Source organism: Heteronotia binoei, chromosome 1 (genome assembly GCF_032191835.1).
Source record: "Heteronotia binoei isolate CCM8104 ecotype False Entrance Well chromosome 1, APGP_CSIRO_Hbin_v1, whole genome shotgun sequence".
NCBI classification, from domain to species: Eukaryota; Metazoa; Chordata; class Lepidosauria; order Squamata; family Gekkonidae; genus Heteronotia; species Heteronotia binoei.
Window position 1 is genome coordinate 248699416 of NC_083223.1, and position 27733 is coordinate 248727148.

At 46.7% G+C, this 27733-nt stretch overlaps 2 protein-coding genes across 4 annotated transcripts; one reads left to right on the forward strand and one right to left on the reverse strand.

Moving 5' to 3' along the window:
- The first annotated feature begins 11735 nt into the window (after nt 1-11735).
- LOC132579139 (lysophosphatidic acid receptor 6-like) lies at nt 11736-12764 on the forward strand. Its single transcript, XM_060249380.1, has one exon. The coding sequence runs from the start codon at nt 11736-11738 to the stop codon at nt 12762-12764; it is 1029 nt and encodes a 342-aa protein (XP_060105363.1).
- A 5628-nt stretch (nt 12765-18392) lies between these two features.
- LOC132580557 (uncharacterized) lies at nt 18393-27233 on the reverse strand. Of its 3 annotated transcripts, none has more exons than XM_060251465.1 (6): nt 27129-27226; nt 25378-25602; nt 25083-25221; nt 24490-24632; nt 23536-23588; nt 18393-21739 (listed from the first exon to the last, which is right to left on the reverse strand). In XM_060251465.1, exons 2-6 carry the CDS (start codon nt 25587-25589, stop codon nt 20952-20954), a joined length of 1335 nt encoding a protein of 444 aa, XP_060107448.1. In that variant the 5' UTR covers nt 25590-25602; nt 27129-27226; the 3' UTR covers nt 18393-20951. The 3 variants fall into 3 exon arrangements, with proteins under 3 accessions (XP_060107448.1, XP_060107432.1, XP_060107440.1); XM_060251449.1 differs by having other exon boundaries at nt 20111-21739; nt 27133-27233; XM_060251457.1 differs by lacking the exon at nt 27129-27226 and adding an exon at nt 26689-26703 and having other exon boundaries at nt 20111-21739.
- Nucleotides 27234-27733: the final 500 nt, after the last annotated feature.

Consider the following 27733-nt stretch of genomic DNA (forward strand, 5'->3'; position numbering starts at 1 on the left):
GGTGTCTCTTAGCGATTTTTTATTTCCCTTCAGAGTTCAATCATGCTTGTTACACCCTTGTTCCTGGCTCCACCCCCAAAGTCTCCTGGCTCCATCCCCAAAGTCCCCAGATAGTTCTTGAGTCAGACCTGGCAACCCTAGTAGTTGCATTCGGTGTGGGATTCATGGAAAACAAATAAAGATTTGGTAACAGTAGAGAGTCAAGACAACACACACAGTTGGAAATAAATATTTGCTTTCTATGCAAGGCAGAGCAAATGGGAGCCATTATTCTGTCCCCTTGTACACATTTTTCCAGGCCATGGACATGGAGCCCTCCCTTTGCCTAGGAGGAGCCTGCCCAGAAGAGCAGATGGTAAGGCTGGAAGCCTACACAGACTCTCTCAACAGTAAATACACAGATATCAATATTTTATATGAATTAAATATTTATACATATTTTAATGAATAACCCACAAATACATCACCGTAAAAGTAAGATGGGTTAGGACTTACTTTCGCTGTCAGATACAGCCCCATTTGCAATGCTGTCTGTAATTCTGGTTGCCTTATCTCAACTTCAAATCCCCACTCTTCCATGGAAACTGGCTGGGTGACTTTGCACCAGTCCCTCTCTAAGTCTAACCTACCTCACAGGGTTGTTGTGAGGATAACATGGAGGAGAGAAGACTGATGCAAGCTGCTTTGAGTCTGGCAGGCCTTGATAGGGGAGAAAAATGGGATATAAATATCTAAATCTAAACATTATATTACAGATCTGGGAAGGGTGCAGAAAAGGGAAACCAAGATCATCAAGGTATTGGAGTGGCTTCCCTATGAACAGGGCTTTTTTTGTAGTAGGAACTCCTTTGCATGTTAGGCCACACACCCCTGATGTGCTCCAAGAGCATACAATAGGCACTGTAATAAGAGCCCTGTAAGCTCTTGGAGGATTGGCTGCATCAAGAGGGTATGGCCTAATATGCAAAGGAGCTCCAAAAAAAGCCCTGCGGGTGAGGAAAAGCTAAAGAGCATTAAGCTGTTTAGTTTGGGGTAATTGCTATGGGACATGACAGAGGCTGATAAAGTAATGCTTTCCAGAAAGCAGATAATACCTTTTTTGTCCCAAGATATTAGATCTTGAGGGCATCCAAGGAAGTTGATGGGTAATGGATTCAGGACAGAAAGAGAAGGAAGCAATTTGTATTGCATAATGCACTTCTGGAACCTGCAGTCTTAGAAAGTAGCAATGACTACTAGCTTTAAAGACTTTAAAAGGGGATTAGATGTGTTCATGTTGGGTAGGTCCATCAGTGGCTACTAATGGCACCTCCATATTCAGCGGCAGTATGCATGCCACTTGCAGGGGGACAGCAACAGGAATAGACTTTTGCCTTGGCACCCATTTGTAGGCTTTATAACCCTTCTGGTTGTTTATAGTGAGGCTTGGGATGCTGGACCTGATGAATCATTGGTCTGGCCATTGGATGATGCCCCTTAGCCATGCTTTTAATCAGCAAGTGACAGATCCAAAGAGTTCTAGATCCATATCAAGGGATAGGATTTAGAAACAGGGCAGGACTCCTGGGTGCTTTTGCAAAAAAAGGAGTCTGTGAAGGAAGGACGAGCCAAGATAACATGAGTAATGAAACAGATGGTCATATTAGGGTTGCCAACTCTGATGTGGGCAAATCCTGGGAATGGAGTGTTGTGCCAGGAGGACAGCAGAGTCCTGGGAGGAGAGGGAGCTCAGTGGTGATGTGATGCCACAGAGTCCACCCTGTGAAGCCACCACTTCTCTTGGGGGAATCAATCAGTTATAATTCTGGAAAAACACCAGGCCTTACCTTGAGGTTGGTAATCCTCGATGCTCATGGCTCAGGCATAGTGCTCAGAAATACTTGGAGATTTAATGGCACCTGGCAACCCTATCTGGAAATCAGTTCTATTTCTGGGAGATCTCCAGCTCCTACCTGGAGCATGGCAACCCTGCTTCATGCATCTGCCCGCTGCTGAGCTTGTATGCACAAAGAGAAGCCCTCACTTGATCCTTGCAAGCCACCCTCTCACTTGGCTTGACTGTCATGGGAGTTCAGTTCTCTGCTGTGGAGGCTTGTCCCACCTCTGGTGCACAGAGCTTATTGAAAGGCTCTACTAATACAGACAGTTTCCCTCCTCACCCCAGTAGCTAGGGAGATTACTTGTGGTTTGTTACGGAAAGTTGAGTTCTCTCAGACGTGTAAGGCAGGAAGCAAGACTTCACTGGCTGAACTCAAGCGAGCCGATGGTGCTTCCTTCACCTCTTTGTGAGCTGCCAGTGTTCTAATTCCTACTGGGCTCTTAGGAGGCAAAAATTTTCTTCTGTGAAGTAAGTTTATTTCCTTATTTACTTTACTCATAGTACACCTTGCTTACTGAAATACAAGGCGGATCACAAGTTATTAGCAAAGGAGGAGGGGAGGCTGCAGCAGGAATTGCAGTCAGAATGCTTGCATGTGCAGCTAAGATTGCCAGCCCTGGTTTGGGAAATACCTAGAGATTTTGGGGGTGCAGCCTGGAGAGAGGAGAGGGTAGTACCATTTCTGGTCAGGGTAACAGCACAGGGGCAGAGGGCAAGAAGCCATGTTCCCAATCCAAATTGGGTCCCTAAATGGAGTGCTACCAGTCCCAGCTGCAGTATGGATAGGGTTGCCAAGTCCAATTTAAGAAATATCTGGGGACTTTGGGGGTAGAACCAGGAGATATTAGGGGTGGAGCCAAGATCAAGGCTGTGACAAGCATAATTGAACTCCAAAGTGAGTTCTGGCCATCACATTTAAAGGGACGGCACACCTTTTCAATGCCTTCCTTCCATAGAAAATAATGAAGGATAGGGGCACCTTCTTTTGGGGTTCATAGAATTGAACCCCCTGGTCCAATTGTTTTGAAACTTGGGGGATATTTTGGGGATGGGCACTAGATGCTGCATTGAAAATTTGGTGCCTCTACCTAAAATAACAGCCCCCCCCCCAGAGCCTCAGATACCCGCGGATCAATTCTCCATGATTTTCTATGGGAATAAATCTCCACAGGGAATAACAGAGTTCCCAGCAGACATTTCCCTCCCCTCCCCCCGCTTTCTGACGACCCTGAAGCGGGGGGAGGGTCTCCAAACTGGGGGATCCCCTGCCCCCACCTGGGGATTGGCAACCCTAAGTATGGGTGCCAGTTCCCCTGGCAAACTAGTGTAAAGAAGGGTTGCCAGCTCCAGATTAGGAAATTTCTGGAGATTTCAGGGTGGATCCTGAGGAAGGCAGGGTTTGGGGAGGGGAGGGACCTCAGCAGGATATAATGCCATGAAGTCCATGCTCCAAAGTAGCCATTTTCTCCAGGGGAACTGATTTCTGAAGTCTGGGGATCAGTTGTTATTCCAGAAGATCTCCAAGTCCCAACTGGCGGTTGGCAATCCTAGTAAAATCATGCCTGATTTTGGCCAAAATGAGAGGTCTCAATCCATGTGGATGAGGGATAAGATGGAAGACTGTGGGAAGGTAGGTTGGCCTTGAAGGCACTCTTGCCCTGAAGAGATCTGGCAACAGCATTTATTTATAATTGAAATTTATAGACCACCCTTCCCTGAGTGCCCAGGGCTCAGGGTGGTGAACAACAGTAAAAACCATACACTAAAACAGTTCCAAAAATTCAATAAATAACTAAAACAGTCTCCGATGTAGCACTGAAGCTTCAAAGCTCTGAAATTGTGTCACTGTCCTGCAGGAGTGGTAAAGAGGGAACAAGATGGAGGGAGACAAGATGTCAACCCTTGCTGTCCTCAACCAAAAGCCTGGCAGAACATCTCTGCCTTGCAAGCCCCACTAGTAAGTTGGGGATCACTAGTAAGTTGTTCTCTGCAGAGCATAAACCCCTTCAAGGGACATATCAGAGGAGGAGGTCCTGAAGTTGTGCGGGTCCCAGACCGCTCAAGACCTTGAAAGCCAATACCAAAACCTTGAACCTGACTTGGTAAATCCACCAGGAGGCAGTGTAGCTGATGCAGCACAGGTTGAATAGGTGCTGTCTGTGATGTAATATAAATGCCCCTTAAATCCATGTGCTATAAATGCCCCTTCCCTCTTTCACACACATCCCCTTAACTGATGAACATTTGCATGGTCTTTGCCACACCCACAGCTTCTAGCACATTTCATGAATGCCAAATACATTTCTCTCTGGGCTACTAATCAAAGATCAGAGAAGGGATATGTGTATGTGTGTCCTGGATTCTAGAGTACCTATCTTTGGTGCCCCTCAGCATGCAATGGCCAGAACCAGACATACTAAGGGCTACAATAGTGTCTTTAGGGGGGGCTGCCCTTGAAGATTGTTTGGAAACTTCAGCTGGTCCAGAGTGTGGTTTTCTGTTGTCAGTCACATAAAATACCAAGACATTCTCTTCCTCTACCCGACAGGGGCTACTTAGTGTAGCTTGCTCCTGGCTGGCTGCCAGTGGCTGCTGCCCTGCAGTTCTGGCCGCCGCACCTCAAAAAGGATATTATAGCATTGGAGAAAGTCCAGAAAAGAGCAACTAGAATGATTAAAGGGCTGGAATACTTTCCCTATGAAGAAAGGTTGAAACGCTTGGGGCTCTTTAGCTTGGAGAAACGTCGACTGTGGGGTGATATGATAGAGGTTTACAAGATTATGCATGGGATGGAGAAAGTAGAGAAAGAAGTACTTTTCTCCCTTTCTCACAATACAAGAACTCATGGGCATTCGATGAAATTGCTGAGCAGACAGGTTAAAACGGATAGAAGGAAGTACTTCTTCACCCAAAGGGTGATTAACATGTGGAATTCACTGCCACAGGAGGTGGTGGCGGCCACAAGCATAGCCACCAAGCATAGCCACCTTCAAGAGGGGGTTAGATAAAAATATGGAGCAGAGGTCCATCAGTGGCTATTAGCCACAGTGTGTATATGTGTGCGTGTGTGTGTGCAGTGTTGGCTCGGGAACCCAGATCCCTGATTTCCTTGTTCTCCCAATAAGGTAAGTTGACCTTCCAGAAGGGGAGTCACGTAAACAACAGCATTTAAAGAGGACTGTATATTTAATATATATATATATATCATGAAGGTAGAATGCCAGCAGGGGGGTGGGGGCTTTCCAGTGTTTTGCACTGAGTGTCACATGTATGACTATCTGCCCACAGGACAGAAGTCTTGGGTGTGTGCTCGATGCAAGGAGCTCCTGGTCCTCAGGGAACGGGTTCGTGCCCTTGAGGCCGAGGTGACTGCCCTGGAGAAGCAGAGACAGTCAGTTAGGCAATTGGGGAAGACTCTCGGGGGCGTATTAGATGAGCCCCACTCTGAACATGGCAGCCCCGTTGCTGCCAGAGAGCGTGAGGGTCGAGAGGGAACAGGGCACCTTGCTGAGGACAAGGGGAATGCGCCTTCAGAAGGGACCTCTTCTTCGGTTGGTGAGCAGGTATCCTTTCGCGCCAAGGAACCATCCCTGGGCAGGGGGAGAAGGGGGGTCTTGGTAGTTGGTGATTCGATCCTTAGGCAAGTAGACAGCTGGGTGGCAAAACCGCGTATTGACCGTATGGTGACTTGCCTGCCTGGTGCGAAGGTAGCGGACATTACACGTGTAGTAGATAGGCTGATAGACAGTGCTGGGGAGGAGCCTGTGGTCGTGGTGCATGTTGGCACCAACGATGTGGGGAAATGCAGTCGTGAGGTCCTGGAGGAGAAATTTAGGCTGCTAGGTGGGAGACTTAAGGCCAGGACCTCCAAGGTGGCCTTCTCGGAAGTGCTACCTGTTCCACATGCAGGGCAGGAGAGACAGGCGCAAATTAGAAGTCTCAATGTGTGGATGAGACGATGGTGTAAGGAGGAAGGGTTTAAGTTTGTTAGGCACTGGGATGCTTTCTGGAACAAGCGGGAGCTGTACAAAAGAGACGGTCTCCACTTGTCTCCGGATGGAACCAGGCTGCTGGCACTTAAAATCAAAAAGGTGGCAGAGCAGTTTTTAAACTAAATCTTGGGGGAAAGCCGACAGGAGATGGAATGTCTCTGGTTCGGGAGGACTCGTCTCAAAGAGATGAAGGGTTGGCTTCTATTTTTCTACCGAGTAACGGATCAGAGTTGTCCACTGTGATGGTGACAAACAGTATGGACTGTCTGCCAGAGTCTCGAGGCGGCAGGACAGAGGTGGCGGGCCTAGCTTGCCTGGGAAATTATAAATGTTTGTATGCAAATGCTAGAAGTGTCCGAAGTAAAATTGGTGAATTGGAATGTTTAGTGTTGGGAGAAAACATAGACATTGTGGGAATTTCAGAAACTTGGTGGAATGAGGAGAATCAGTGGGACACGGTGATTCCTGGATATAAGTTATATCGGAAGGATAGGGAGGGAAGGGTTGGAGGTGGGGTGGCTCTGTATGTCAGAGAGGATATACGGTCCAGTAAGACTGAGGTCAGAGAATTAGATTCCCTTTTAGAAATGCTTTGGGTTGAAATAGAGGGCCCAAAAGGAAATTTAACTATGGGAGTTTGTTATCGCCCACCAAATCAAAAGAGAGAGGACGATTATAATATGATGGAAGGATTAAAGATAGCGGCTAAACGTAAAAACTGTGTCGTAATAGGTGATTTTAACTACCCGCAGATTGATTGGGTCAATATGTGTTCTGGTCGAGAGAAAGAGATTGAGTTTCTTGATGCTCTCAATGACTGTGCTATGGAGCAGATGGTCTCAGAACCTACCAGAGGTGGGGCAATCCTGGATCTGGTCCTAAGTAATGCCCAAGATTTAGTGAGAGACGTAAAAGTGATTGCGCCGCTTGGGAACAGTGACCATAATGTTATTGATTTCACCGTTTGTATAAATAGGGAATTGCCCAAAAAGACCGCCACAACCACATTTAACTTTAAAAGGGGTAAATTCTCTGAGATGAGGAGGCATGTGAGGAGGAAACTGAAAGGAAAGGTAAATACGGTCAAAACCCTTGGGGAAGCTTGGAGACTATTTAAAACTATAATCCTAGAAGCTCAGATAAAATACATACCACAAGTTAGGAAAGGCACAAACAGGTGTAAGAAGAGGCCAGCATGGTTAACAAACAAAGTAATGGAAGCTGTAAAAGGTAAGAAGGACTCCTTTAAGCGGTGGAAAACCAGTCCAAGTGAGATTAATAAAAGGGAACACAGGCAGTGGCAAATCAAATGCAAGACTGTGATCAGGCAGGCAAAAAGGGACTATGAGGAGCATATTGCAAAAAACATAAAGACCAACAATAAAAATTTCTTCAAATATATTAGAAGTAGGAAACCAGCCAGGGAAGCAGTGGGGCCCTTGGATGACCATGGGGTAAAAGGATTACTGAAGGAGGATGGGGAAATGGCTGAGAAGCTGAATGCATTTTTTGCCTCCGTCTTCACCGTGGAAGATGAGAAGTGTTTGCCCGCCCCAGAACCACTAATATTGGAAGGGGTGTTGAAAGACCTGAGTCAGATTGAGGTGACAAAAGAGGAGGTCCTACAACTGATAGACAAATTAAAAACTAATAAGTCACCGGGTCCAGATGGCATACATCCGAGAGTTCTGAAAGAACTCAAAGTTGAACTTGTGGATCTTCTAACAAAAATCTGTAATCTTTCATTGAAATCTGCCTCTGTTCCTGAGGACTGGAAGGTAGCAAATGTCACCCCCATCTTTAAAAAGGGTTCCAGAGGAGATCCGGGAAATTACAGGCCAGTCAGTCTGACTTCAATACCGGGAAAGTTGGTAGAAACCATTATCAAAGACAGAATCAGTAGGCACATTGATGAACACGGGTTATTGAGGAAGACTCAGCATGGGTTCTGTAAGGGAAGATCTTGCCTCACTAACCTGTTACATTTCTTTGAGGGGGTAAACAAACTTGTGGACAAAGGAGACCCGATAGATGTTGTTTACCTTGACTTCCAGAAAGCTTTTGATAAAGTTCCTCATCAAAGGCTCCTTAGAAAGCTTGAGAGTCATGGAGTAAAAGGACAGGTCCTCTTGTGGATCAAAAACTGGCTGAGTAATAGGAAGCAGAGAGTGAGTATAAATGGGCAGTCTTCGCAGTGGAGGACGGTAAGCAGTGGGGTGCCGCAGGGCTCGGTACTGGGTCCCATGCTCTTTAACTTGTTCATAAATGATTTAGAGTTGGGAGTGAGCAGTGAAGTGGCCAAATTTGCGGATGACACTAAATTGTTCAGGGTGGTGAGAACCAGAGAGGATTGTGAGGAACTCCAAAGGGATCTGTTGAGGCTGGGTGAGTGGGCGTCGACGTGGCAGATGCGGTTCAATGTGGCCAAGTGCAAAGTAATGCACATTGGGGCCAAGAATCCCAGCTACAAATACAAGTTGATGGGGTGTGAACTGGCAGAGACTGACCAAGAGAGAGATCTTGGGGTCGTGGTAGATAATTCACTGAAAATGTCAAGGCAGTGTGCGTTTGCAATAAAAAAGGCCAACGCCATGCTGGGAATTATTAGGAAGGGAATTGAAAACAAATCAGCCAGTATCATAATGCCCCTGTATAAATCGATGGTGCGGTCTCATTTGGAGTACTGTGTGCAGTTCTGGTCGCCGCACCTCAAAAAGGATATTATAGCATTGGAGAAAGTTCAGAAAAGGGCAACTAGAATGATTAAAGGGCTGGAACACCTTCCCTATGAAGAAAGGTTGAAACGCTTAGGGCTCTTTAGCTTGGAGAAACGTCGACTGAGGGGTGACATGATAGAGGTTTACAAGATAATGCATGGGATGGAGAAAGTAGAGAAAGAAGTACTTTTCTCCCTTTCTCACAATACGAGAACTCGTGGGCATTCGATGAAATTGCTGAGCAGACAGGTTAAAACGGATAAAAGGAAGTACTTCTTCACCCAAAGGGTGATTAACATGTGGAATTCACTGCCACAGGAGGTGGTGGCAGCCACAAGCATGGCCACCTTCAAGAGGGGGTTAGATAAAAATATGGAGCAGAGGTCCATCAGTGGCTATTAGCCACAGTGTGTATGTGTGTGTGTGTGTATATATATATATATATATATATATATATATATATATATATATATATATATATATATATATATATATATTTGGCCGCTGTGTGACACAGAATGTTGGACTGGATGGGCCATTGGCCTGATCTAACATGGCTTCTCTTATGTTCTTATGGATGGGCCATTGGCCTGATATAACATGGCTTCTCTTATGTCTCCTCCACTGGCAGCCAGGAGCAAGCTACACTAAGTAGCCCGTTGGGTAGAGGAAGAGAATGTCTCCTCTTCCTGGGCTAGTTTCACTCTGGCCTGATAGAAATTTAATGCTGGCAGATAAAAAGATCTTATCCTTGCAATCCATACAATATTTTACATGCCCAGTGCCTGATTTAAACTGGACTTTCTGCTGCTGTGTGTGGCAGAGCATGACTTGGGTGTTGAGCTGGCATGCCAATATCGTATGTTCATCAACATTGTGTGCAACACAGCACAGTTTCAACACAATATTGGGCCTTGTGCCACAGGTATAAGTTCTGCTGATTTGCCCAGCTTCATGTTTAAGATCCCACATTACAGAGCACATAGGCTGGACCTGGGTCCCCGCCCCTGTGTTAAACATAATGCAATCCTACATGAGTTGTGAGTTCACAGTGTGCCAAGCATAAGTAGGAAGAGGACCATGAGATGCATGGAGGCTTTCAGCCTTCAATGTTACTCCATTTCCTCGCATTAAACAATCCCACGGGGGGAGGTGCGATTGGACTTCTTAGCGTCTGTGTCTCAGGAGACTGTTTTAGACAGAGCGAGAAGCCCAGCAAGTGGCTGCGATGGCCCCACAGAGGCTGTTGATGGGGCAGGAGTTGGGGAAAGGGCAAAAATGTGACTGCAGCAATGGCTGGCCCTCTGTCTGGGTCCCACCAAAGGGGCAACGCTGGGCCGCAATTTAGGGCTGCCAGCCTCCAGATGGGGCCTGGAGATCTCCAGCTTTTACAACTGATCCCCTGGAGAAAGTAATAAAGAAAAACGAAAGGTTCCGAAGTCAATAAAATATCTCAATAGCAATCACCGGAAAACAATAATTCCTTACACATAGAGTGTATAAACAAACTCTTTTTATCATGCATCAATATCCACTTCATATATATAGATAACCAATCATAATTCAGATCCAGAATACAAAATTCAAAATACAAAATTCAAGATTGGAAACAGAGTCCTTTCCACTCCCCCAAACAGTCTGCTGTATATGAGTCCTTAGAGGCCAAAGTCTTCTCGTTATGTCGACTTGTCTCCAGCAACTTGGGTGGAGTCCTCTTGTTTCCACTAAAACTTGTCACTGAGAGAGTAAGGGACTGCATATCCAGGGTTCCTCACGGTTTTGCAGAGGTGGTCCTTCATCAGCCTTTTCTCTCATGAATTTATCTGGTGATTGCTATTGAGATATCCCCTGGAGAAGCGATAAACTCCACTTCAGCCATTTCCAGTCTCTTTACTGATAGCACAAGGCTGGAAATGATTGAAGTCGTGTTTATCACTTTATTGGAAGATACAGCTTCAGTGATTTACAAATGCAAAAGAGGCAGTTAATTCACGGAGCCTTGTGCTTTTTCTCCAGTCCCACCTGGAGGCTGGCATCCCTATCAGGATATCTTGATGCAGAAAAGGCTTCTGTTCTTGGTTTTTGAGCCCTTTGCTTCTCTGCCTTCTTTCCATGCCCTCCCCTGTGCCAGTCCTTCTGCTGGGTGGGAGAGCAGCTGGGAGAGCTACCTGCTTTTCATAGCCCTGCCTGGCCAGTGTTTAGTTTACTGCTAACTGTCTATGGTTGTCACTGTACAGACCAGCTGTGTTTTGCTGACTTTACCCTGCAAAGCCATGAAGTCTCATCTGACTCTGAGTTCCCTGTGGTGAATTCTTTAGAAAAGGGTCAAAAGTGGCTCAGAAGGCAAACCAGACTGGAAATGTTCAGGCAGCCTACAGTCAGAGAAGAGGAGGGAGCTTTCTGCAGGAGCACAAATGGGGCAAACCTCTCTGGAACTAATACTCAAATGGGGGATATTGGCTGTTTGTCTTATTGCATATACCAACCCATCTTATGGCAAACTATATGGATGTTATAATCTCTTGAGAAACCGTGTCCTCTATTTAAACTAACAAAGCCAGAATGTTACCTAGATTTATGGCACCCGCATCTATGACAGCAGTCTGCTTTTTATCACTCTCCAGTGTTTTTTTCAACCCTGTTTTGTCCTGCACTAACAAACACAGATCCCTATTTGTGATTCTTTTAATCTGCTAAAAACATTCCCATGATTCCACACTGCCCACTTATATTAAGTATTGCTGCTTGCCATTCCCATTTTGTCTGATGAAGTCTGCTTAAGAGCATACGAAAGCTTACATTCTAAATAAAACTTAGTTGGTCTTAAAGGTGCACTTGTCTACTGCTTTGTTCTCTGGAACTAATGCAGAGTTTTCATCAGGTCCAAGATTTGTAACCCGCTGAGGCACTCAGTGAGCTAATCAAGCCCCAAGAATTCAGAGATAATTAACAATGTCTGATGTTATCACTCAGGGATGGAAAACATTTGTCAAAGGAAGCACCTAACCCCAGAAACAGTAACCTTGCTTAGCAAAGCATCTGATTCCTCTGTGTCCTTCTTTCCCTAAGGAAGCTGATAACAGATGGTTGGCAAAGATCCAAAGTCTTCCAGCAATACCCCCAAAGTGAGCTGTGCCCTGTATAAAGATGAACTCCAGTTGCACCAACTGCAGCAGGGTGGATGATTTGGCCTTCACAAACATCTACTCACTGCTCTTTGTGGTAGGTCTCCCCTTAAACATCGCTGCTCTGTGGATCTTCTTCTTCAGAGGGACCCTACGGTCCATCACCATCATCTACATGAAGAACCTGGCAGCCTCTGACCTGTTGCTGTTGGCGTCATTGCCATTGAGGGTGTATTATTACAGCAAGAGGCCTCCACTCTCCCAGATGGTTTGCGAAATTGCGGGGCTGCTACTCCTGGTCAACATGTACAGCAGCATCTTCCTGTTGACCTGCATCAGCTGGGACCGCTGCATGGCTGTGTGCTTTCCATTCCACCCCCAGGCCCAAGCCTTACGCCGACGAGCCAAGTACATCTGTGCAGGCGTGTGGCTCCTGAGCATCCTGGGCACCATTCCCTCCTACTTTGCACACAAGGAGAAAAATAACACACTCTGCTTTGACAGCCGGCCTCAATATGTCATGGATCCCTGCATCTCCGGTGCTATGGTGCTTAGCTTTGCCATTCCCTTGGTCATCATGGTGACTTGCTCTTGCAGCCTGCTGCGGGTTGTGCACCAGAGCACAGTTGTCCAGATGGAGCTGGTCAACGGCACCAAGATCCAGCACATGGTGGTGACCAATGTGGCCATCTTCCTGGTCTGCTTCTTGCCATACCACTTGGTGGTGCTGTGCTACCAAATGCCAGCGCTGGATAAGGACCACTGGGATGTGGTGTACCGCTATGCCCTGCTCCTGGCCTGTGCCAATGCCACTCTGGATCCTTTGGCATATTACTTTGCTACAGAGACCTTCCAGCACTTGGTGACGATGGACCACCTCTTTCAGGGCTGGGGCATCCACACCAACTATGCTGGGGGGACAGAGCAGCTCTCCCAGCCTCTGGAGACACAGCATCTACCTGCCTCACCCACTCCTGTCTTTGAGGCCCTATCGTGCATCAAGGCACCAGACTTACAAGAGGCATCAGCAAATGGGCAAGGCCAATTATAACACAACCAGATGTTCTAAGGCCAGCAGGTGGGTCACTTTGTCCTCCTGGTCAAGGCAGATGTTACTGCAGAAAAGGAGACCTAAAGCAATCCGGCTACTCAGACCAGGAGGGAAGGAAGGATGGAAGGAGGGAAAGAGATTTACAGTGGGGCTCAGCATATTGGGTGGGGGGGTTGCCTGGGGAAAATTGACCCCAGGTTTGCCATCAAAGGCACAGCTCCCTGGCTGAAGGAAGAGATGTCAGGGCATTAATACCAGAGCATCAGAACCCTTCCTTCATCAGTTTCCCATTTTGTTATTTTTATATTGTCCTGTGGAGCTATAGAATTTTTCATATAAAACTTTTTACCTGGTATTAGTCCCCTTTCAGCAGCCTGGCAGGAAAGATGAACTCCTTCCATGAGATGTTGCACCCACCCAAAATCTTGTTTATGCTGCCCTGTGCTGCTGTGTATGCTATGAATGTAGGGTTGCCAACCTCCAAGTGGCACCTGGAGATCTCTTGCTTTTACAATTGATCTACAGGCAACTAAAATCAGTTCCCCGGGAGAAAATGGCTGCTTTGGAGGGTGGGCTCTATGGTATTATATCCTGCTGAGGTCCCTTCTCACCCCAAACCCCACCCTCTCCAGGCTCCACCTCCAAAATTTCCAGGTATTTCCCAACCCAGAGCTGGCAACCCTATTATGAGAGCATGCCAGATATTCATTCAAAAAGCACTGCTGTTCTGCTGGGACGCTGATGTTGGATATGACTGAGCTGTATTACAATGGCCCAGGGGGAAGTGGAGCAAAGGCCACTCTTCCCTGGCCCACCCAACCAAGGGTCACCTGTTGCCTTGTCGTGTGCTCCTGCTGACGGGGTCCAAGTCGAGAGACCTCCCCCCCTCTTGTAGTGGTACCACAGCTGCTGAGATTGGACATGGCTCTTGTTTCTCAGCAACACTCTGAGAGAGCAGCTCAACAGGACTCTTCCCAGGAAGTTAAAAGGCCAATCTGTCCACATACCCATGTGGTATGTAAGCTCTTCAGGTGAAACAAGAGGCTGGGTACACCATACAGATGCCTGCTGACATTGTACTTAAATTGACTCAAAGCCATCTAAGAAAACAGGAGACTTGTAGAGAAGGAGACGGAATGCTTTTGGACTCATGCTAAGTGAATTCCCATTTGGTCTATCAGCCTGGAAGACCGGAGGACTTTAGGGGCATGGAAAGACTGGTGGTGAAGGGGGGTCATAGGCAGTTTAATGAAGAGTTCATAGTTGATCCAGGTTTGGTGCCTGTTTGAACACTCTGGCATAATAATGTGCTTCTAAGTTTGCGCAGAGTGTCTCTGCTTCCCACACCCACAAATCTCCAGGAGATTTGAAGTATGGTATTCGGGCAGACATTGTGGACTCCAGTCAGGCCTAAATCCCAGAACTTTTCCTTTTAGAACCAGTTGAGGGAGGGGGAATACGTTCAACCACCGGCCACAAGACTGCATGTTTTTTCAAAGCGAGACTTGTTCTACGTGGTATCTGATGCCTGCCCAGTTATTGCACTCCACTCCTAATGTTTTCAGTTCTCTGTGTTGGAGGGGATGTGGTGAAAAAGGCATTTACTTTCAAATGTGGTGGTCATGTCCACTGATTTCTTCATTTTGGTCACAAGTCATTATGAAATTTTTTTATATTATAGGAGTAAGGATTCCATTATCCCCTAAAATTTGTCTCCTAAACATTTAGAATAATTTTAGACTTTCTGAATTAAAGGAGTTGATTTCTTTGCTGCTCAATGCAGCTAAGTATGCTATTGCATTACAAATAGACAGAATTCAACTCCTTCACTGGTGGCCTGGTTAAGTGAATGCTGGGAATATTTTGTTTTGGGCAAAATTACATGTAATTTAGAAGGGAAGCATACACACATCGAAGGTCAAATATTTTAGCAAAGTTGTCCCATTTTCTGGATCACTTTTCTTATGGCCTTAATTTGTTTTTAATTTGATTTGACATTGTTTGTAACTTGTAGTTCATTTGGATGTTTATTGGTGGCTAGCTGACTTTGTTGGATCATAGTTTTGATTATTATTTTGACTATGATCCTGAATGTTTATCTGTTTGTTGAAATAAACTTTTTATATTTAAAAAAAAATTCTGAGAGAGAAAGAGACTTGTCTCCTCTTCAGGAAGATGGTTTATCCAGTTCCCCCATAAGCTCACAGAAGAATTACATGTTATCTAAGGGATCCGTGACTGGATCTTCGTGCATTATTATTATTTTTAATGAAATGAACCTGCTGGAGCAGGGCCCTATTGCCATTTCCCCAGTCATAACTGCCCCTTGGCTGTGGTTTGCCTTGTGAGGGGAAAATAAAGGTAAAAATTCTTTTTCCTTCATGGGGGAAAACAGTTGAGGTGAGGGGAAGGGTTGCCAACTCTGGCTTGGGAAATTCCTGGAGATTTGTTGGTGGAGTTTGCAGAGAGCAGAGTATTGGACCTGGAGAGAGCTCAGTGTGTTTTTTGAGTCCATAGAATTCACCCACCAGAGTTGCCATTTTCTCCAGGGGAACCAATCTCTGAAGTTTGAAGGTCAGTTGTAAATTATCCCGAGAGAACTTCAGGCCCCACCTGGAGGTTGGCAACTCTAGGAGAGCCAATCTTGTTCAGAAAAATGGCATGAGTGTAGAAAAGGATTATATACACCCCACCATCAGTGCTGCTGCTCTGATCAAATTGGCTGTGCCCTCCTTCCCCAGTGGTTGCATTTCATTACGACAGGAAATATTGGTAGATCGAGTTACAGAGCTCCACTGTAATATGTGATTTGGCATTTTAAGTGTCTATGGGAGTAAAAGTGCCGGCCCCTGCATCAGGAACTGCTTGTGCTGAGATACAGGTAACTTATGAAACACCTTCTGAGAAACTGCTGCCACTTCCTTCCTTGTGGCAGCCAAAGCTTGCTCAGTTTTGCTCATGATGAAGCTGATGAGCTAGTGGCTAAACTTGGTGGAATAGTTTCAGAAACATTTCCATGTTCCTTAAAGCATGATTCCCCCTCTCATTTTCAGTAAGATTTTCCAGGAGGTATTTGAAATGCACTAATTTTAGCAGTTCACGAAATGTGTCATTCTAGACATTTATGTGCACCAATGCACAGCACTGGAGCTTAAAAGTCCATGAAACTGCATTACTGCATAGCACAGAGCTTTAAAAAGTGTGACCGATTTTGCACAAGGGCTTTTTCCAGGTAGAGAGCCCTTTTGCCCCCCCCCCCCGGGCTTCTCTCCGTTTTCACACAAGTTACCTCGGAGCTGCGAGTTGGCACGCCACTTTTCCACAGCAAGCAGAAACCACTTGTTAGAGGATCTCGCTTGCTGTGGAATAGCAGCGCACCAACTCACAGCTCCCGGGCAACTTGCGCAAAAACAGAGAGAAGCCCCGGGGGCAAAAGGGCTTTCCACCCAGAATAAGCTAGTGGTGCGAAATCAATATGTGTGAATTACATGTCATCTAAGACCAGTTTTGCACTAGACATCTAATCCTGGTTTAGCCCTGTCCCCAAGCTGACATTCTACACTAAAATCATAGAATCATAGAGCTGGTTTGATTCTAGTGTAGAATGTCAGTTTGGGGACAGGGCTAAACCAGGATTAAAAGTCTCTTGTGTAATTAGTCCATGACTGGATCTTCCTGCAATGTTCTTAAAGTCAGACATTTCTGCATATCAGAACACAGCAAGGGATTTTTTAACAAGAGCATTTTGTTGTCGGCTCTACATCTGCTGTCAGCTAGAGGGGGAAAAATAGTGAGAAATGCTTTTTCAAGTTCAAAAGACATCAAAGCAACCACACACCAGGAGACTAAGATCCATACATAGGTGTTCAGAAATGGTGTGAAATAATGGTACAAAGGCAGAAGGGATGTTTTAGATATTTTTGCACCCGTCAAAATCGCCATTTTTACAGTGAAACTCAAAGAAAACAAAAATGCAGAGCTGCACTCTTCTTGAATAGTGAATGCCCTTTAAAAATCTTTACACTTAAATATATTTCATCAAAGATAACAGCACATATGGCTGTACATTGTCTTCTCTGCAATTCAAAAAAACTGATAAAGATCCATTTCCCCCACAAATTTGCTTGAATTAGTTCTTACTACTCTTTTTAAAGAGTATGTACCTCAAACCCTTTTCTCTCCCCCCCCCCACTTTAAATGTTTACAGGATTATTGGAAGCTTTACTGTGCCATCAAAGAATATTTTCCTAGGACTAAGCCCCACTGGAGAGACCTTAGTGAGATTCTGAGTAGATTTCCTTAAGATAGCACTGTTTGATTCTCACGTTCACACAACTCACTTACACACCAGTTGTTTGCCCCGTCTTGCATGGGACTGTGAAGCAAGTTATATTCTTGCTTTCCCACAGTAGCTTGCACCTTTCAGTTTTTCCCTGTCTTTCCACCAATCCTTCCCAAATGTGTTTTGCTGTAATGTTTTGGGAAAGATCCCAGCTAAGTGGAGATGCTGCTCGTGTGGACAGGAAAGTCTGTCTTACCTGTCCTGCCCACAGTCACATATTTTCCTCCTGTCCCAGTATCCTGCAGTAGCTATTTCTCTCCAACACTCAGAAGGCTTTCCTTCCCCCAATCAGCAATTGAATGCTGACAGCATCACAACTATTGCCTTCTGAGGTTCTCTAAATTCCTAATTAAAAGAACATATTTAGCGTCTTTCCCTTTGTATCTCCCCCCCCCCCCTTTTATATGAATGTGATTCTCAGGGCTTTTTTTGAGCAGGAACACAAGAACGCAGTCCGGCTGGCTTGTTGCCAGGGGGTGTGGCCTAATATGCAAATGATCCCTGCTGGGTTTTTTCTACAAAAAAGGCCAGTGTGAAACAATGGTGATGTCAGGGGGTGTGGCCTAATATGCAAATGAGTTCCTGCTGGGCTTTTCCTACCCAAAAGCCCTGATGATTCCTATAATGTTATAGCAAGATGCCGATTACACTGATCAAAGAAACCTGCTGTGCAGAGAAGCCCTGTTGCTGCTATGCTCTCTTGGCAGCCACCGCAGCACCAGGGAAAGCATGTGGCGGCCATGCTTTTATGCCACAAGCAGGCCTCACAGTTTAAGGAATCTGCATTCTCTGACAAACGTATTCAGCTAGTCTGTGAATCTGCCAGCCCATGAATTTTGCTCTGCATTACTTGTCCTCTCGAAACCAGCTATCTGCATCTCCTTACAGGTGACACCAACCTGTGACTTCCTTCCTTCCAGTGGAGATTGTTTGCCTAAATATGGAAGAACTGCTAGATTTGAATCCAGCAGTACCTTAGGGACCAACCAGATTATGGGAGGTGTAAGCTTTCAAGAGTCAAATCTTCCTTGTCTCTAAAGCGCTACTGGACTCAAAGCTTGGCTGTTCTACTGCATACCAAGGCTCCCTTCTGAAATAAAATATGGAAGGTTGTTTTGGAACACTGAGATCAATTGTGGTTACACAAAGGACTGGACCGAACTAGGCAGGCAGAGAAGCCGATCATCGTGCCCTGAAAGAGATTTGCTTTAATTTATATCCATACTTGCTAATTTACCTGCTTTTCATGTTTAATAAATTTTATAGAAAAAAAGAAGACACACTTCTTTGGAGTCCTTTCCCTCTTTATTTTCTGTGGGTTTTTTCTGTTGAAGAATAATTCCTCTGTGGAAACAGGCTGATTTGTTTATGGCGACTGGGCAACTACAACTAGCTGGGAGTCCCAGATCTTGAACTTCCAGATCTCCCCGAAAGAATGGACCTTGACAAGGATACAAGCCTGTTCCTATGTGGAAAACACTGCAGTTCATAAGTCCTAATGGCACCTTCCTAGAATCCCTAGGTTCCCTGGATCTCTCACAAGGTCACCCATTCTCGTTAGCAGGCGATCAGGAAAGAAGGTAGAATGGGACTTCCCTGACAGGTGGAAAACTTGCTCCCATAATACTAGCTCTTGGGGCTGTCCCACTGGTTCAAAACAGACAACAGTGAAGTATTTCTCCACAGAACACCTAATTATCGTCTGGAATTCCCAGCCACTAGGTGTGGTGATAGTCAATGACTTTAAGGGGAAATTAGACAAATTTGTGGATAGCTAAATGGAACCTCATTGTTCAAAGGCAGTCTATCTCTCAAGGCCAGTTACAGAAGGGTAGGTATTATCAATGGGGAAGGGACACTGCCTTCATGTTCTGCTGGAGGGCTTTCCAGAGGCATCAAACGGATCACTGTGCAAAGCAGTATGCTAGACTAGACAGACCCTTGGACTAAGACCCAGTATCATGTCTAAGACCGGAGAGACCGGAGTTCAAATCCTCACTGCCGTGAAAGCTTGTTGGATGACCCTGTGCCTGTCACACTCTCAGCCTGATCTACCTTAAACATTGCTGTGAGAACCAAATGGAGAGGGGAAGAATGTCGTAAGCTATACTGAGCCCCCCACTGGAAAGAAAACAAGATATAAACGTAGTAAGTAAATAAAAAGATCTAGATAAGATTCTTGATCTGCCTGAAACAGTGCAGGGTTGGCTAGATCAGGAGTGTGAAATTTATTTATTTATATCCCACCCTCCCACCAAAGCAGGCTCAGGGCAGCAAATGCCTGGCCCACCCAGAGCTTTAATCAGGCCTGTGGGACTCTTTTCTCTCCCCTCCTATCGTCATCTTTTGAAGATCCAAGACTGCCAAAGTTCCCAGCTCCTTCTTCCTTGTCTTTGCAGGCTGAAGCAGGAAACAATTCTGGGCTTGCAAAGCTGCAAAGAAAATGCAGAATGGACCTTCCATTAAGGTCTCTGGGAGTAGTCTATCTGGGCACAGAGACCTTAATGGAAAATCCATTGCGTGTTTTCCTTGCAGCTTTGTCTGTGCTGCAATGTATTTCATAGGAGTGGAGCTCTGTTTCACTTTTCAGTGTTTATATGCCCAGTTAGAAGCTTCTCCTTGCTGGAGTTGTTTAAAAAGGGCTGATGCTTTAAGCCAGAATGTCTCTGCTGAATGGAACTGATGCCCAGTGAGTATTCTAATCTGGGAACCCACAGCCAAAAGGGGATGTTACACTTAAGAGCCATTGCCAAGCTGAGTAGACCTGGGAGCAGGGGGAGAAACTTGCAATGCCCAGCCATTTCATGTTTTCCTAAGCCCAGAGCATTTTATATTTTTGGTTTATATTTTTAGTTTCTGCTGTGATTCTTGTGCTTTTTCTTGATGATTTCTTTTTAAAATTGCATTGCCAAATCCCACTATTCCCCCACCTTTCCATTTTAAACAAGCATCGCAAGAGTTTTAAGCATGTTCATGTTTTAAGTAAAAAATAATATCCCTAATTGTGTTGCTCTGTATCCTTTATAAAGTTTATATTTCCACTACCTGGCATTATATTTTATGATACATTGGATTTACATTCCGCCCTCCACTCAAGAGTCTCAGAGCGGCTCACAATCTCCTTTATCACCCTCCCCTACAACAGACACCCTGTGAGGTGGGTCTGAGAGGACTCTCACAGCAGCTGCCCTTTCAAGACAACCTCTGCCAGAGCTATGGCTGACCCAAGGCCATTCCAGCAGGTGCAAATGGAGGAGTGGGGAATCAAACCTGGTTCTCCCAGATAAGAGTCCGCACACTTAACCACTACGCCAAACTGGCTCTCTCATACGCATACTGATATGCATGGCCTGGCCCCACAAAGTCCAATTTATGTCAGATCCGGCCCTCATAGCACATGAATTCAACACCCCTGGGCTAGATTGTTATGAACAGTCATCTGTCTGATGTGCAAATTAAAGACAGCTTGTGTTGCTTGTCCCTGGACTCTTAATCAGGACCTTGTTAATTCTGATCTGCAAAAGTGCTATTATCAGGACCTATTCATTTATCTTCTAAACTCACCCAGTAAAACAGATCTCCCCACACCTACACACAGATATATATATATATATCTCCCTTGCTCTTTGTCTGTTTCACACTTTTGCCCACACAAATGCCTGCTGACGTGGTGCATTTGTCAGCCTCTAAGAGACTGCCAGACTTGTTACTGTTTTCTCTTTCAACTTCATTCTTCTCAGTCCAGCTCCCTTTATGGCCAGAGTCAGGCACTGAGGGAAGTCGCAAAGAAGTCCTCTCTCCCCTACAGAGGGTGCAGAAATCCCAGCATCCATAGCAGAAGACCTTCACTCTGCACTTCCATCACCTTCTGAGTCTCGGCCAGAATCCCACACCTCTTCCCAAGCATCAGGGCCTAACAGCCGGAATTTCATGCCACGATAGGTGCCCACGTTGTGGAGCCGTCTGGCACGTGTCGCTTCGTAGATCTCTCGGACTGCAGGCAGTAAAGGTGGGAAGCCTGCCAGCTGGGCCAGTTCATCCGCGTAGCTCCACTGCTGAGCCTTGAGCCTCAGGAAGTGCCGCACTAGCCCCCCCTCCCTCAGGTATCGGTCCAGCTGTCCCTGGGCATCAGCCTCCATCTCAGCTGCAGGAGGAAGGGGGCAGCGGCCTCGGAGCACGGCCAGCGCAAACAGCACCTGGCAGTGGAAGTGTGGGAAGGGGCAGATTTGCTGGCAGAGGCCGATAAAGAACAGGGAAGAATATCGGGGGGCGAGCAAGTGGCGGTACAGGGGCCCCACCCCGTAGTCTGTCTCCTGTAAGCCCAACTGGGCCAAGGACAAGAAGGGAAAGCGGTACCGGTAGCCAGTGCAGAGAATCAAGGCATCAGGCTGCAGTGCTGAGCCGTCCTCAAACACCACCATCTCCTTTTCCACCTTCAAGATCCGGGGCACCTGTATGACATCTTTGGGCAACCCGCACACAGGTGGCCCCTGATGGCTCAGCACCACACGAGCAGCCACGGGAGACAGCTGCAGCGCCAGGTCGACACCTGATGCACCAGCACCCAGCAGCACCACTGTCAGGCCCGCAAAGGGCTCTGGGTGGCGGTAGCAGTGGCTATGCAGGAGGCAGCCTGGAAAGGGGGAAAGAGGTAGAGTTGGCAGAAGCTCAAGGGGAGAGCTGGGCATTCTTGCCCTCTTCTTGCAGGTACAGCTCTCAGATCTGACCTCTCTTTATCCTTTACAAAGGTCCCAAGGCCCAGCATTTCTTTCTGTTCTTCTGCAGGGGTTTGCTATAGTTTCTGGGGCTGCAGCTAAATTATACAGCCCATGTTTTGCATTAGAAAATGCATTAATGTTTTGCATTAGAAAGGTCACACATTCAGTCCCCAAATCTTTTGTAAAAGAAGTGCCTACAGCAGACATTGAACATAAGAAGCTGCTTTATACTGAATCAGACTGTTGATCATGGAGACCCAGAGTCTGAGGTCAAGGTCTTTAATGTTACCTAGTTACCTGATCCTCTTAATTGAAGGTGATGGGGATTGAACTTGGCGTTTTCTGCATGCAAAGCAGGTGCTCTACCACTGAGTCACAGCTCCTACCCTGTGGGAAAGGCCGTTCTCTGCCAGAAACCTTGGGGAGCTGTTGCCAGGAATCAGAACCTTGGTCCATCAAGGTCAGGATGGTCTTCTCCAACTGGCAGTAGCTCTCTGGGTCTCAGGAACAGATAAAACTGAACTAAATGGACCAATTCAGCATACGGCAATTTGGAATGTCCATAGGGTGCAGTGTGAGTACCATATTGATGTCCAGTCAAGCTAAGGGCAAAGAGGACTTTACTCAGTGGTTCTCTCCAATTAGCTCAACCAAGGCGAGCAGAAAGGGGGAAAACAACAGTGAGCAACAATGAAGTGGAGAACAATGTTCAAAGCTGTTTTGGGTACTTACTGGGGGGAAAATCAAGGTAACAATATCTAAATGTATCCATGAATTCTGATGCAACCTCTTCCTAGAATGATAATTCCTTCAAAATTCTACAGATATCTGAAGTTCTCCTCCACACTTGCTTTGATTGTAAGCTGTCTCAAACCAGTGTGGCATAACAGTTAAAAGTGTCAGGCTAATATCTGGGAGTCCCAGGTTCAAATCCCCACCTGTGCCATGGAAGCTCACTGGGTGACCTTGGGCCAAGCACACACTCGCTCAGCCTGCCTCACAGGATAAAGCAGAGGAACTGACGTAAGCCACTTTGAGTGCCCATTGGAAAGAAAGACAGGGTGTAAATGAACTAAATAAATTCAATAATAAACAAATTCCAAATAAGTAATTCAATGAATAATGCAATAGGACTATGACTGCCAAAAAAGGCAACTCCTATAAAGACCTTCATGAAGAAGAAGAAGATTGATGATGATGATATTAGATTTATACCCTACCCTCCACTCAGAGTCTCAGAGCAGCTCACAATCTCCTTTATCTTCCTCCACCACAACAAACACCCTGTGAGATGGGTGGGGCTGAGAGATCTCTCACAGAAGCTGCCCTTTCAAGGACAACTCTGCAAGAGCTATGGCTGACCCAAGGCCATTCCAGCACCTGCAAGTGGAGGAGGGGGGAATCAAACCCCATTTTCCCAGATAAGACTCTGCACACTTAACCACTACACCAAACTGGCTCCCAGCTCCCCTCATGTGTCTCATTTTCATGAGGCTGATCCGGATCTCTGAGGATGTAGTGGCACTGTTACACAATACATCATCATTATTGTCATCATCTCTCTTGTACCCACCATATTCCACCTGTGCCCCTGGGGAATCTTCACCATGTAAATGCAGCCTAGGTGATCAGTTGCCCTCAAGACAGGCTTGGTCACAGGAAGAAAAACTCTCTTTTATCCAGGTCAGAATGAGGGGGATTTAGACCTTACCTTGGAAGCTGTCCAGGCCACGGATGGGTGGTATGAATGGGACAGCGTAATGGCTGCAAAAACAAGATTGTTGGGGACATTAGTGGGCTTGTTTACATGTGTGTGCCCAGCATTATTTTATTCAACAATGATCAAGATAATTCATATTACAGTATTCCTCATAATATACAGATGAAAAAGTTGGACAACAAAGGAAGCTTGACAAGAAGAAAGTGGATTCATCTGAAAAGTGGTGTTGGAGGAGAGTTTTACAGATACCACCATGGATTCCCCAAAAGACAAATGAGTGGTCAGATCAAGCCTGTACTCTCTCTCTAGAAGTTAAAATGACCAAACCGAGACCATCATATTTTGGGTGTGCTATGAGGAGACAAGAGTCACTGGAAAAGACAATAATGCTAGGAAAAGCTGAAGGCAGCAGGAAAAAAGGAAGTGCCAAGAGGAAATGGATTGATTCAAACAAGAAAGCCATGGTCCTCAGTTTGCAAGACTTAAGCACAAAGCCCTGCTGCTCCTGCCCCGTTCACTGCCACACGCAGCTTCTTTGATGCCATCTTGCATCAGGGCCTGAAGGAAAGAAAAAAAATACCAGTGTGGGGCCCCATTCCCCTCACTGTTAACAATAGGACATCCTGGAAGTCAATGCTTAGGGTTGCCATGAGTTAGAAGCAACTTGACATACACACACAGCCCGCTTCTGCCTTACCAGTTCTCAAAGAAGCAGCAGATGCAGCTGGACCATCCTGCTGCCTGGCTTAGTTGTGGTGTGTGTGTGTGCTCCTCTGCCCTGGACCCAATCTGTTCAAGTTTCTTAGGCCCAATATGTGCATCAATATGTGCATGTACAATCTGGCATCCTAGCACTGGCAAAGACCAATCCATTATCCAGTTCTCCCCTCTGCTCAAGCAGGATCAGCCGATTACCTACTGCATCCCTGACCAGCCAATACTCACCCAGTACAGACCATGATGGCATCAAAATGTTCTGAGATGTGCTGCATTGATCCTGATCTCCGCATTCTTGCTTTGACGTCCCAGCCGCTTGCAGTGCCCTGGTCCCCCAGCACAGGCCTCACGTCATCCACCTGCCACCTGAACTGGAGCAGGGAGGAAAAGAGGTCAGATCCAAGAGTCATCAAAGTCTTAAGGAAACCAGCTCTAATCTAGTAGAGGAGAAAACAATTGATATCTGACATAAGGAGGTGTGGGTATTGACAGGCCACTGCTTCAAGGCCAGAATAGTTGGAGAGATGGCAAAACCAGCTCTTAAACAAAAGGTTGTGAGCTGACTCATCTCTGTACTGCTAGTGAATGGTTGTTGTTATTCTGTAGTGGAACAAATGCACTCTGTGCATGTTCAGATAACAAATGCACTCTGTGCATGCTCAGATGCACTCTTTTACTGTAACTTCATACAGCCTAGCTGTAGTACGAAGAAGTCCACAATAAAACCCAGACACACCTTCAGTGGCCTGCCACCCACAGAAATGTGTACCTCTAATCAGCCACATCTTCCCAGGCCTCCACTGTGCTGCCCTCAGTCCTACCTGGACATGTTCCAGGATGCCAGATTGCTCTGCGTAGCTTTTCAGGTAGGCCAGCACATCTGAGTGATGCAAGAAAGATGGCAGCGATGGATCGAAGGGGAAATCTGGAAAGGCCATAACTTCTTTGGGGAGGTTGGTCCTGGGAGCAGGGAGAGGAGGCATCCCAATCCCCTGGTTAATACCAGCTTGCCTCTCCTCCCCTGTGCCATTCCATCTCCCATCTCTGAAAGATGGAACCCGCAGGGTTGCATGGGCAACACACATGTCATCTCAGAGACAGTGCCTCAGTGGCTACCTGAGATCATGGTACATGCTGGAATGGATGGGCCATCCCTCAGAGTCTTCCCCAGTCTCCTCAGTGTAAACCCAGGTGCCCCCCAGTTGGTCTGAGGCCTCAAACACCACTGGAGGAAGGAAAGCGTCGGAGTAGGTGAGGATGTGGCGGGCAGCACACAGCCCTGCTGCTCCTGCCCCGATCACTGCCACACGCAGCTTCTTTGATGCCATCTTGCATCAGGGCCTAAAGGAAAGAAAAAAAATACCAGTGTGGGGTCCCATTCCCCTCCCAGAGGCCTGGATTTGGCCCACTCACTATAACACACCCGCTTCTTTTTGTCATCACAAGGGTCCACATGGGTGCTTGCTGTGTGACCATGCGCAGTTCACCCTCTCTCTCAGATAGTCAGACTAGTTTACCTCACAGAATGGTTGTGAAGATAACATGGAGGAAAGAACAGCATAAACTACTTTAGCTCCCTGCTGGGGGAAAAGGTGGGTTATAAAGTAAATACTTAAAGAGATGTGTGATATCCAGGGCTTTTATTGTTGCAGGAACTCCTTTGGATATTGGGCCACACACCCTTGATGTAGCCAATCCTCCAAGAGCTTACAGGGCTCTTACTAGAGGGCCTACTGTAAGTTCTTAAAGGATTGGCTAAATCGGGGGGGGGGGGGGGGAGTGAGGTTCGATATGCAAAGGAATTCCTGCTACAAAAAAAGCCCTGGTGACATCTGATTAATCCTTAGCCAGGTACTCTACAAAGCCTCAAATATTGCTATCAATATTAAGGACTGAGGTGAAAGTGAGAAAATACTGTGGTGTAGGTAGATATGTGGGTGTGGAAATTTGGACAGATCTGTGCATGATCATGGTCAGGTTTGTCAGCTAATAAAAGAATTGCCTTTTTCAAACTTACATAACAGCAAGGTCGACTCCAGCTTTGACTATTCTTTTGGATTAAAAAAAAGAACCCTCCCTGCAAACAGAAAACCAGCAGGTGCTAGTCTTCTAGTTGCATGGAGTTTTACACATGCAAGAGCAGTCGGAAAAGCCAATCCTATCGCAGCAGTTTACATCATCGTCCTTTTCTACATGGGTAAATCAAGATAAGCGGGGAAGAAGAACGTGCGGAACAAAAACGGGAGGCTGCTGTAGAGAAGAAACTGACAGGCCAGAAGGCCAGTGGTGCACACGACGCTATTGATCTCCTTCGGCCTGAAGGAAGACGGACCTCTAACTCCTTTCGAGGCAGCTTCCCCTCCCCTCACTTTTATGGCTTCAGCCTCCTAGAATGGATCTCCCTCCCTCCACTTCCGCATTCAGTACCTCCGCTCCAGACCGGACAGGGTTTTTAGCCGGGGGAGGGGGCTGTTAGGACACCCTTGGAGCTTTCGGGGTTGATCGGGACTGGGGAGGTATTCGCTGGCAGGAGGACCCCGTGAATTGCAGGCAAGGGATCGGGATAGTCCAGGCCGGCTTTTCGTTCTTCTTCCCCATAGGAATAGCAGGAGGCCTTGTTTGTGCGACCATCCGCGCTGAAAGGGACTGGATCCGGGGTGGCAGTTTCGCTTTGGCAATAGGTTCGGGGAGGGGACGGAGGGTAGATGTTGCCCGCGGCTCCGGACTGATCAAGAGCGTGCACTCTCCCCCCCCCCCCCCCCCCACACACTTTCCTTCTCTGTGCATGCCTCAGCTCCCGCAGCCTTGTTGAGCCCGCCGCTTCAGGGGAGAGCACCCCACCCCCGCTTCAAGCGCAAGAAACTCACCTACACCGGAGTGGAATTGCCCCTTCTCTGTGGCCAGTGTCTCAGCCCAGCGGATGGGAGGAGGAGCCCTCCCGAGTGGGTGGCAGACTGAATTCTGCAAGAGAGCACCCGAGGCCAGCTCCCTGCCCACCTCCCCTCCCCCCCCCCCACAAACCGGTGCAAAGGTCAGGCTGGAAGTTGTAGCTCACAAGTTACTTATTCATGTGCTGGTTTCTGATTGACTTCCTGGGACCACCAGGAGATCTTTCGGGTTTGTTCAGGTGGGTGCAATGCAAGTGCCGCGGGGAATCTGTAAGCAAAGGCACGCTCGCCTCGATGTCCGTGCGGTGTAACCAGTAAGCACGCTCTTGTCTGGCTTATTGCTTAGCCTTCACGGGTCCACTGCCTTCCTGCCTTTAGGCCCTTCTAACAGTTTCAAAAATTGATACAAGCCCGCTTGAAAAACGCTTGGTTTTGGGCCTGACCACATGATTTGTTCAGCTGTTTCTACTAAATCCAAATTGAAAACTTTAGTACAGCCATGTATGTATTTTGGGTCACTGTGTAGGGTTACCAGCTCTGGGTTTGGAAATACCTAGAGATTGGGAGAGTTGAGGTTTGGAGTG